At 31.2% G+C, this 11757-nt stretch overlaps 4 protein-coding genes and 1 long non-coding RNA gene across 6 annotated transcripts in view; 3 read left to right on the top strand and 2 right to left on the bottom strand.

The window, feature by feature from the left end:
- The window catches only part of LOC123007665 (dynein axonemal heavy chain 6-like), a 26524-nt gene extending 26409 nt beyond the window's left edge, over positions 1-115 (bottom strand). Inside the window, exon 1 of the mRNA XM_044403076.1 lies at positions 42-115. Within this exon, the coding sequence (XP_044259011.1) occupies positions 42-115 (74 nt within the window). The remainder of the gene's footprint in view (positions 1-41) is intronic.
- A 197-nt stretch (positions 116-312) lies between these two features.
- LOC123007200 lies at positions 313-1364 on the top strand. Its single transcript, XM_044402343.1, has 3 exons — positions 313-435; positions 514-819; positions 876-1364. Exons 2-3 carry the CDS (start codon positions 514-516, stop codon positions 1293-1295), a joined length of 726 nt encoding a protein of 241 aa, XP_044258278.1. The 5' UTR covers positions 313-435; the 3' UTR covers positions 1296-1364.
- Positions 1365-3412: 2048 nt separating this feature from the next.
- On the bottom strand, positions 3413-7739 carry LOC123007574 (tRNA dimethylallyltransferase-like). Of its 2 annotated transcripts, none has more exons than XM_044402953.1 (4): positions 7535-7739; positions 7186-7343; positions 6443-6580; positions 3413-3704 (listed from the first exon to the last, which is right to left on the bottom strand). In XM_044402953.1, exons 2-4 carry the CDS (start codon positions 7303-7305, stop codon positions 3516-3518), a joined length of 447 nt encoding a protein of 148 aa, XP_044258888.1. In that variant the 5' UTR covers positions 7306-7343; positions 7535-7739; the 3' UTR covers positions 3413-3515. The 2 variants fall into 2 exon arrangements, with proteins under 2 accessions (XP_044258888.1, XP_044258887.1); XM_044402952.1 differs by having other exon boundaries at positions 7460-7546.
- LOC123007576 lies at positions 5245-6674 on the top strand. Its single transcript, XR_006412876.1, has 3 exons — positions 5245-5497; positions 5557-6287; positions 6347-6674. It is a non-coding gene; the product is annotated as an uncharacterized LOC123007576 (long non-coding RNA).
- Positions 7740-7795: 56 nt separating the features above from the next.
- Positions 7796-11113, top strand: LOC123007575 (WASH complex subunit 5-like). The gene is given in 7 exon segments (XM_044402954.1): positions 7796-7953; positions 8006-8108; positions 8149-8340; positions 8454-8665; positions 8717-10056; positions 10059-10148; positions 10151-11113. Coding segments are annotated over 7 exon segments (2349 nt in total). The 5' UTR covers positions 7796-7831; the 3' UTR covers positions 10441-11113.
- Positions 11114-11757: the final 644 nt, after the last annotated feature.

Here is an 11757-nt window from a genome sequence, read left to right as displayed (position 1 = left end):
CCAGTTCGGAACTTAGGAATTCAAATGTTAGCAAAACCAACCTTTCGAAACACAACTCGTTACGGAATACCAGGAAGTTGACCCCCTTTGTGACAGTATATTTTAAAATTAACATTTTTCAAAGATTGTACTCTGTTATAGTAATAATAGAGGATTAGGATAATTATAGAACTACTTATGTCAAAAATAGATAAAATTTATTTAAAAGAATCATATGAGTTGGAAAATTTGGTGTATACCCAAATGGTATATACTCCATAAAATGACCAAGTCTTTAAGGTCATTTAAAAAATATAGGAGATGAACGCACTCCTGGTTTTGACAGAGCGCCTGCGCTTCAGCCCGATCAGCCGACGTTTGTCCGAATGACAAAACGATAAGAGACAAAACTGATAACTGATAACCTCTAAAAACGTTCTTTCAACTTGGCTAAGGGTTAGTATTAAAATTAATTTAATTATCTCGTTTAACGTAAATAAGTTATATATATATATATATATATCTGATTCTCAGATGGATGAAGATGAGGACGATATTGTTAAGATGCGACTTGAAAATACGCATCTAAAAGGCGAACTAAAGAATGCACAGCTACAGAAAGAGTTGGAACTCGAGAAGATAAAGGGCAAAATGGAGCTCAAAATAAAACGGTTAGAGTGGGAACTCGAACAGATAAAGCTCAAAAAAGAGTTGGAACTCCAACAGTTAAAGGGTAAAATGGAGCTCGAAAAAGAGTTGGAACTCCAACAGTTAAGAAGCGATATTAGAGCTAACCAAATAAAATTTAAAGCGGAAATTGAAAGTTTGACCAATGATCATGTAAGTTTATAAGTTATGTTATTGATTGTTGTTGATTAATTGATGTTATCTTTAAGGCCCGTGAAAACTGGAATTATATCAAGAAACTTCAGAAATTAGATCTAAGAGTTTTTATCAACAAATTTGAATCCGTACATTGCCCAGGAGAAGAGTACAGAAATACAAGATTTTGGAAATATGTAGAAAAGAAGAAAGACCTTTTATATCTATGGGGTTTTACCCCCATTGAATTCATGAGAGTATTCGATGATTTCTATGATTTTATAAATAAATCGGCACATCCTGTATTTGAAATAGGACAAGAGGTAGTGATCCCAGAGAACTTTTTAAATAATTGTCAACTAAGAGTATTGGGTTTTCTTTGGGAGAAATATCCTCTTCCTCTCAAACTATTCAAATTGAAAACAAAAGACTCAAGTGTAAAAACCCTTAACGATTTGAGAAAAAGAGAAAATAGAAAAAGAAAATTAGAATGAACTAACTATTAAGATAATGTGAGTGGTTTATTAATATTTTTCAAAAAATAAAATTCAAGTACAAAACTAGAAAGGTAATTTATTTAATATTTTTTTCCATTTGCATAATATATATATATATATATGTGTTCCCTACCAATAATAATGTCAATATGTTCAGTTTATTTATAAATAAAAAAAACTAGTCTAAACTGCTGGCCATTACTCCCGTCAAGAGACATAATAATGTATAATAAACAATTCATTACCTAGTAACAATAAAAAAGGATTATTAATTAACTATGAAAAGGATTAATATCCAAACGGTAGTGTATCAAAGTTTGCTAGAATAACTCTCTTGTCATAAACAAAACCAAATTCTTTTGTTTCTATTTTATTTAAAAGTTCTTTAGTTTTAGAATCTCTGGTAATTCGATTATATTGTGTACTGATTTTTTTGTCTTTGTATTCTAAAATATTATTCATGCTATCGGAATTAATCTTTTCGGACGTTTCATAATTTAACGTAAATCCTTTTATTCTACAAACAACTTTACCTGTATTAATCTTATAACAATAACTTTTTGGACCTGTTGATATCCAGTGTATTATCCATGCGCCTTTACCTAATTCGTCTGTCCAATCTCCCAATAGTCAGCCTGTTTTAACAGTGTTTTTTCCATCATCTATATATACAATACTATCTGTATCATAATATGCTACGCTTTTTCCTAATTTATCTAGCATTTCGTATAATCTTAGTCTTGCGTTTGCAGTTGTAAAAGCAGCTATAAATATATTGGTATTGAAATCATTTTCTATATAACAATCTTTTAACTTATAATCAATTTGTAACATATTTTCATTTATATCGTTTATACGTATATTATCAAGTTTCCCATCTAATAAAATTTCATAAAACCTTTTAACATCTGTAACATATTCTGTTGCACCCATATTTTGTCTTTGCCCAAATTTACCCCATAAGGAATTTAAGCATATTTTCGCAACAGCTCTCTTTCCAGGATTATTTTCTATTTTACCCAATTCGATACCTAGAATTTCTTTTATGGCTTTTCTATATTCTTCTTCTGATTCAAAATCATCCTGCCAAGGACTTGTTTCTAGTTTAATTTTCATAAACGCTTTCACATATCCTTTAAATAAATATGATGTTTTTTTGTAAAAATGCCAAACTTCATCAATAGTTATTATTTTATAACCCTTTTCAATTGCTTTTTTTACTTCGTTGGTACACCAGGTCACTTTTCTAATAATTCAAATACTCATAACTCAATTTTTCCAAATGAAATACCCCAATTTTTATTTTACTAAATAGAAGAAAATTTAATTGTGCTTTGATCTATATAAACATTCCCTATACCTAAATTTAATAATTTTCAAGTTATGAACTTTTTGTTAAGACTACAGAAAATTTATTACTAGCCACACCCGGGTTTCACATAGTTTGCTATGGAAATCAAAAATGTCAAAATTTTCTCTAAACAAACGTCAACAGTAAATTACTATTTGATAAATAGTGCCAAAATATGAAGAATCAAACTTAATTATTATTTAAGTGAGAAAAATTTATTTTTGTTTAATGAACGACATCATAATTTTGTTACACTCTCCATAAATACAAAATAAATTAATAAAATTTAAGTTTGAGTAGCTTTGACTCTATATATTTTAAATTCTCTTCCATTTAGTAAAATAAAAATTGGGGTATTTCATTTGGAAAAATTGAGTTAAGGGTATTTGAATTATGACAAAAGTAGCCTTAAAATTTTAGGGTTTGTTAATTTTTTTCCAAAACTTGAAAACACCAGAAGAAGATCTAAACTTTCTCTTTCAAACGCCAAAAAAACGAATTCAAAATCTTAAAAAATGGCAGAGTTACCGATGTTTAAAGTGGAAGGTGCAGATCCAAAAAATTTTGGAAAACTCTAATTATTTCAAAAACGGCTAAATTTAGGTATAGGGAAAGCTGATGAAAACTCCTTTAAAATAACTCAATTAATCCAAAAACGCAATAAAAAATATAGCTTTTCATTTCAAATAAGAAAGTTGAGACCGACTTCCGGTATAACCGGAAGTGCCGCCATCTTGAAAATATTTTCATTTAAAAGGACTTAATGGTTAATGGCTATGTACCAATTTTCAAATAAATACGATTATTCCAACTCCCAATACTTTTAAAGTGGGGTTTAGACGACACACCCTGTATATGTAAGAATTTCAGTCGGGGTCGACAAGTTTCAGTTTTTTGTGCAATTCCTCGCTGGGTAATTCATGGTCGTTGTATGGGGGCGCTTTGACATGGTCTCCGGGCTCTTCAATTAAAATTTTCCACAAGAGGGACTCTATATAATAATTAGTTCCACCAACGATGATGGGTAATTTATTTCGCTTTATTAAATTATCAATCTGAATAAAATTTAAGGAATTTTTGGGGGGCAAAAAACAGGCAGTGATGCCAGATTAGGGAATTTTTCCCTAGTTCTAGGGATTTTTTTGACAAAAAGGGATTTTTTTCAATATTTTTCAAAATTCTAGGGATTTTTGTAATTTGCAATAAAAACCCAAAAATTTGACAGTCTTTTTTACATTAAGCAATGACTTTGTAAAATATTTGCGCAGCTTTGATTTTTAAATACTTAAAAAGAATTCTGTCTAAAAAAAGTAATCTAATTTGTTATAATATAATAACTATGTATTAAGTACCCAAATTATTTTTTATAATAAGTATAATTAATTTTTTTAATTTAAAACTAATGCAATCACAGAATTTGTATAAACAAAAATTAATTACCTATAACTTGCGTTATAACAACAGAATTTGTTTTAATATATTTTTATATTGTTTATATTGCTTTTAATAGAATTTAGAGATACAAATTTATTGATTTTTTGTTATTTTTTACACACAAAAGTCATGAAATTAGTTCTAAAATAAAACAATTTTTGCCTTTTTCGCTCATTTCAGCATGTTTTTCAACAAAAAATTAAATAATTTTGACAAAAACAAGCTGAAAAGTCACCAAATTAAGTCAAAATAACACATATTTGCCTTTTTTTTCAGAATGTTTCGTAAAAAATCATGAAATTAAGTCAAAAATTTTTTTTTCGCTCATTTCAGCAAACAATGCAATTATCACCAAATTAAGTCAAAATAACATATATTTGCCTGTGTTTGTGGAATTTTCAAACGTTGTCAGAAACGACAATTTTTTCAGAATGCTTCATAAAAAATAAAAAAATCTCAAAAATGAGACACTTTTTTGCCTTTTTAGAAAGTTTTCAAACGTTTTTCACAGTAAAAACACAATGATTTCGAAAAATTTCGTTAAAAGCTATACATAAATTATTCTTTTGATGTTTTTTTGTCATTTTTAAGAGTTTAAGCGCGTTTAGGAACACGAAACTCAATTTTTTTCTGAAATTTTGCTAAATAGACACAAAAATCCTAAAATTAGATCGAAAATGAGACAATTCTTGCTTTTTTCGGTTATTTCAGCATGTTTTTCAGTAAAAAAATGCAATTATTTTGCCCAAAAACAAGCTGAAAAACGTTTTTCAGTCAGAAACGACATTTTTTCAGAATGTTTCATATACAAAAAAACGTTTCATAATTCAAAAATCATAGTCAAAAAAAATTAAACATTTTTTCGCCTTTCTCGGATGTTTTAACACGTTTTAAAGTAGAAACGCAATTATCTAACAAAATTTTGTCAAAACTAACACAAAAAAATATCAATTTGATGTTACTTATTCATTTTTTGAACGTTTCAGAACGTTTTTAAGTCAAAAATACAATTATTTCGCAAATTTCATCAAAAATAAGTTAAAAAATTACTAAATTAAGAGGAAACACTGTTGTTTTTTAACTTTTTGAATGTTTAAGTACGTTGCTGAAGGAAAAACTCAATTTTACGTTTATTTGTTTGAATAAAATTCATTTATAAAAAAAGTAAAGTAGATTTCATTTAAATTGGCATAATAGGTGGCTATGGAATTTCGTATTTAAGTTTGTAGCCTTGCACATGTTCCTGTTATAACAGCTGATGGGGTTTTTGTTTTTCTTTGATTACTTACCTACATTGTTTATTGAACTGACATGACTGACATTTGTATTCGTTTTTTCAGTGTTTTCGTTGTTTGTTCGTTATTCCCACTACTTTTTCAAATTTTAATTAAAACTAGTTCTCTTCAGATTTAAAGTACTCGCTAAGCTATGTTTGAAAACATAATGAACTTCTTTTTGTTATTCCTGTTTTAGGAATTTTAGGTTAATGGAATCAACTATACCAATTTGAATTAAGCCAAATTACTTTATCCTGGGCAAAACACGATTTTTCAGGCTGCAGTACGCGAAGCTCCATTTTGTACAGATTTCTTTTTTCCCCTCCGATCGCAACAACTTTACCATTGTTTAAAAATTTTGTCCTACATTTTTAATGACAAAATCCAAACCCCTTTCGGATGCAACTTACACGGAAAACAAATTGTGTTTTATCTCCGGTGTGAATAAAACGTCTTTTAAAATTTCTGGAAGCCACTTATTATCAACGAAGTCTGTATTTTCTACAAAGCAAATAGTGTATGTTTTTAGTGTTAAAACTACACCTACAAAGGGATGAAACAGGATGTTAAACTTGTTATCGAAAAAACTCTCTGAAAACTTCTGAAAAAGGGTTCTTTAAAAATAAAATTTTAACTATCTTAACCTCACTTTTTATAGTGACAAATTTAGTTCCTTAATATGTAAAGCCTTTTTCACATTTAAAGCGCGGTTTACACAATCATGGCCTACTGTTATGCCAATTTCAATGAAATGGATTATAGTTTTTTTTCTTTAGCTTAGGGAATTCTAGGGAATTCAATCAAGCGCTTGACCCCATCTGGCATCACTGAAAACAGGGCATTCTTAGTTTTATGGGCTGATTCATTTAATCAATTTTCAAATGCTTCATGAATAAAACACAGGAAATAGACGCAACAGCTGAAATCGTAAGTAGGACCCCAAGTTTATTTTATAGTAATTTTATCTACAAGGTCACTAATTTCAGTTTCAGCCTTGATTGTAATAGAGTCCACGTGCCCACGTGGAAATGGAAGTGACGAAATAACTAAGCGTGTTAAAATTTCCTAAATACGAAGGATACAATTTTCAAAGCGCTATTTCGGTACTCCACTACGGTGAAACTCTCATGGGGCTCCAGAATATCAATAAGATGGTGTAGGGCCACACTTTGTTCTTCTTTCGTAGCTTTCGCTGTTATAATATCGAGACCTTTGTACACCTACATGATTTTTTTTCGATTAATTAACAAGACGTTGAACTTGAACTGTGTAAACATTTTCAGACATTCAATAAAGTCATAATTTAAGCGATGATTTATTGGTTTGACCTTTGTTCGGAACTTCTTGGGTACAGGTGTTAATTTTGTGTCAGGATAATCACTCTAACTCAGTTTTAAAACAATTTGGTGGCCTTGAACGTGACACAATGACCGAGCAAGGCCATCGGCTTTGTTTACATACAGTTTACGCCAATTTAACAATCGTCATGCTTAATACAAACGAAATATTCTTAAAAAAAAAACTCCAGAAATTTGAAAAAATAAGCGACCTTGACATGTTATGCAACACATTATACACATGACGTGACTTGGTTGTCTAACAACAACCAAATTATTAATTATTTTTTTATTAGTCTTAATTGGTAATTAATTAATAATCTGCATTTAAAATGAATTAAATTAAAACAATAAGTGATTTTTGACATACTTATGCAACACATTATACACGTGATGTAACTTGGTTGCCTACCACGTAGAATTATTTTTTAGTTAATTTTTGTTAAAACATGCAATTAAAATAATTAAATGACTAGTGACTTAAATACCTGCATTGAGTCTGCACTTATTATCTCTCCTTTGAATTTCCGGGCTAATTCGAGGGACAACTTAGTTTTTCCCGAACCAGTAGCCCCCAAAATAACAACTAATGGTAACCTGAGAGCCATTTTCAGTTCTCAATCAATTTTTTACGGTTAATTTCAGCCTGAAATTGAATTGTTTCGATTAATTAACTTTTTTGTAACACGTGTTTTTTTACTAGTTTATGAATAATTCTCACTTGATACTATTTCAACTAATAATAAATTATGACATAAATACCTGATATTAAAATTAATAAATTTTATTTTTTTTCGAGTTTTAACCCTCGTGTTTTCACTTTTTGTCTAAACTAACCTCAAAACAAACTGTCAGCTGATTGTACACTACACGTCGCTTTAATGACGTCTAAATTTTCATTCCAATTAATTAATATAATAAAACATAGAATTCCAAATTAATAATAATTGTGTTGTATCGAGTTCAAATAAGGTATTTCAAGTGTAGTTGATTTTTTAATGGGAAAGTTAAGTGAAATTGTGTTATTGCTAGTACATTTATTCTGCCCTACACTGTACAAACGTCAAACGTCACTAAATGTGAGGTTAAGTGACAGGTTTTGTTGTTGAAAGTTCCGCTTATTTTTTTGGAAAAATGCCGGATTTTCTGGCCGAAAACAACACCTGTGGCCAGACAATCCTCCAGCTGGTTTCCCGCGGCAATGCCATCATTGCCGAACTTCTCCGTTTGAAGGACTACATCCCCCAAACTTACAGGTTTGTAAAAACCCCAAAATTGTTATTTTTTGCATAATTTAAAGTCTTCTAGAATGGGAACAAAGGAGGAGATCCAAAAGTACGGCGAGATAATCATGGATTTTAGTTATTTCAAGATCGAGGAGGCGCAAAATTACAAAATTGAAACTTCAGAGGTGAGACATTTGTGGTCAGTGAAACTAAATAAATGTGTAGCAATTGCAAGATTTGGACGAAGAGTTTCGTGACAATCACATCGAGATGATCAATCGGTTTTATCTCACATTTGAGAGCATCCACACTTATATCACCGATTTGAACCACTTTCTCGACGAATTGGAGGAGGGGTTGTACATCCATCAGAGTCTCGAGACGATTTTCGCCGACATGGAGGGAAAACAACTCCTTGTAAGTGTTTTTTCGAATTTCAATTTTTAATGTACAGTTTCCTGTAATATCGATTCTCGGTCGGTATTACAGGAAACTATTAATTACAACACTTGAAAATTGTTTAATTCCAGTGTGAAGCTTTATTTCTCTACGGTTTGATGCTACTAATCATTGATACGTACATTGAGGGCCCCATTCGTGAGAGACTCCTAGTGTCTTACTGTCGCTACACCCCACAAAGGAGCGACACTCAGAGCCAAATCGACGATGTTTGTCGCTTATTACGCGACACGGGGCTCAACACCCCCAAAAAACCCAATAATTACCCTGAGGATTATTTCCGGTAATTACCCGTTTTAGGGATTTTTCATTTTTTTGACAACTGTTAAAAAAGTGGCGCACTTTTAAAAAATTTACTACCTCTCAAGTCCAAATTCGTGGATATTGTGATTGGTCATTTGCGCTTCGATGACATTTACGGGCAATTGTCGGTGTACCCCCTTCCGAAGCACCGGAGCACCGCCCTCGCCCATCAAGCCTCAATGCTCTACGTTTGTCTTTTTTTCTCACCCAATAMTTTGCACTCTCAAACGGCCATAATGCGRGAGATTGTTGATAAATATTTCCCTGATAATTGGGTCATTTCCATTTACATGGGTTTCATTGTGAATTTAGGTGAGAGTTGGGAGTGTTTCAAGGCGGCTAAAATGGCCCTTAATAACACCCTTGAAACTGTCAATATCAAATCCTACGCTAATTCGTACGGTAGTAGCATTTCGCCCCTCCTCAAAGCCACCAATTTGAAACTAAAAGAAGGCAACATCACCAGTGATAACCTCCTCAAAGACGTCAACAACATAATCAACCTTTTGAGGGATTGTAACTTTACAATTCGGTGGTTGATGTTACACACAATCATCAAACCGGACAAAACCAAAAAATTGAAACAATTGAGAGAATTGGTTATAACCGAATCGCGGTTAGAGTCAGTCCAACTGTTCAAATTGCTCCTCAATACGTCACAATTAGAGTTAACCACGCGTGAAATTTACAAGAAATTGTTGCATGAAAAAGACACTCAATGGTCAGAGCTGAAAACTGAAAGTTTCAAGAGTTTAATTGYGTTGAGTGAGGTTTTCAGTGGGACYAAACCGTTGACTCGAATACCGAAAAATTCAAATTTGCAAAATTGGTTTTTAGAAATTTCCAAYCAAGTCGATTCTTTGAGTTCTGGTGATGTGGCCTCGTCGCGAAAAATCGTCCAATTGATTCAGGCTTTAGAGGAGGTGCAAGAGTTTCACCAACTCGAGTCAAACATGCAAGTGGTGCAATTCCTCTCCGAAACTCGGAAATTCTTGCATCAAATGATCCGAAATATGAATATAAAAGAGGATGTCTTGATTACGTTGCAAATAATCGGTGATTTGAGCTACGCCTGGGAATTGATCGATTCTTTCACACCAATCATTCAATTCGGGATTAAAAAAGAGCCAACTTTGGTGATCAAACTCCGGGCGATTTTTCTCAAACTGTCTTCAGCGCTTGAAGTCCCCCTTTTGCGCATAAATCAAGCCCACAGTGAGGATCTCATCTCAGTCTCGCAATATTACAGTAGCGAACTCGAGATTTATGTAAGAAAAGTCTTGCAAATAATCCCGAAAATGATGTTTGAGAAAATGGCTCGTGTTATTGAGATACAGACTTGCATTTTGAAAGAATTACCAACGAGACTTGATAGGATAAATTGAAGGATTTTGCACAATTAAATGAACGTTTCGAGTTTGCTGAATTGACCAATTTAATTTCGGTGTTTAGTCAAGGTATGAGAAGATGAAAAGTACATTAGTTGGAGTGATTTGTCTCGATCCCAAAAAACTACTTGAAGATGGGATTCGGAAGGAGTTGGTGTTGTACATCTCGAAGGCGTTGCATACTGGACTGATTTTCGGGCAAAAGGCTAAAGTGGAGGAGTTGGAGGGTAAGCTGGAGGCTGTGGGGGTCATCATGTACGAGTACAAGCGCTCCTTTGAGTATATACAGGTAGGGGCCCTTTTGCATGCGTATAACTGGTTGCCTAATAATAATAATATGAAAGGTCGTCTGCGCATGCGCGTTTAACACTTGTATAACTGGTTGCCTAATAATAGCATCAAATTTATTGTAAATTTTTATAAAAAATTATTTCAATCGTCTGAACTAGGCTGATTACGCGGTTAATACAATTTAAGCGTATTAATTGAAGATGTGAATGGATAATATTTGGAGTTATAAGCATTTTAATATAATTTGCTGGTACTTTTTTTCAATTTGTTTTTGGTAAAAAAATCACATGATTTTTTTATAGATTTTTCAACGATCAAATGTACATGACCCCTTCATCCACTATAATGCATTAGTTTATATTATTAAAAAATTGATTAAAGTGTTATCTACCAAAAAACAAGCTTTATTTTCTAATATAAACTTTGTGATAACTATTGCTTTATTAAAATATTTCAAGTTTAACAAAACATTTATAAATGAAATTCTAACGACACAATATAAAAAAATCCACTTTATGCTGTCCCGAAAATTAACATTCTTATTTAAGAGATTTTTTTCTTGTTTYCTGGGTGTAATTTTGAAATTATGTCACACGATAGATCAGTCTTTTTTACCAACTTGTCAAGTTTTACTGTTTTATTATTAATAAGAAAAGCTATAGAAAAAAATTAGAAAAAGCGTGCATTTTTTGAGTTTTTTAAAGAAAATTTAATAGTTTGGCAACGTTGCAATTAAATTCTAAAAACAGTACATTTTCTTGCAACATAAATAAAAAAATCATTTTTGACTATTAGATTATTGAAATAAAAAGAAACAATATGATTTTTTTTTCATTTTTGATGAAAATAAACTGAAAATTTTTTGTAATGTGTCAAAAATTTTAAGAAATAAGTATGGGAAATTGATGTTTTTTCTTCATTGTCGTCAGAAAAACAGGGTTTTTCCGTTTGAAAAAAACTGAGTTATAGCAGTTTTCACCAAATCACCAATTTGGTTGAAAATGACCTTTTTATGATTTTTTGGCCGTATTAGCATGTTTTTTAATTAAAAATTTACAAAATCCTGTCACAAATCGCTAAATTTACTCAAAAATTGTGTTATTTTTATTGATTGTGCTAAAAACTTTGTTCAAAAATAATACTATTTTTCCGTTTTAGGACGTTTTTTGTCAGAATCGCAATTGTTTTGAAAATTTTCGTCGAAAATGAGATAAAAAGTGAATAAACTATCACGAAACTAAAATTATTTTTGCTTCTTTGGAGAATTTAATCATGTTTTTGAGACGAAAAATCATCTGGTTGCTTTTCCAAACGTTTTAGCAGATTTTTGGCAAAAATAAGCAAGAAAATCACATAATTAATTCGAAAATGATGTTATTTTTACTTTTTTCAA

Source organism: Tribolium madens, unplaced genomic scaffold (assembly GCF_015345945.1).
Source record: "Tribolium madens isolate multiple individuals breed KSU strain unplaced genomic scaffold, Tmad_KSU_1.1 Scaffold_3;HRSCAF=73;Tcas5.2_LG2, whole genome shotgun sequence".
NCBI classification, from domain to species: domain Eukaryota; kingdom Metazoa; phylum Arthropoda; class Insecta; order Coleoptera; family Tenebrionidae; genus Tribolium; species Tribolium madens.
The sequence above is the reverse complement of the archived record's forward strand: the minus strand, read 5'-3'. Positions and strand labels throughout refer to the sequence as shown.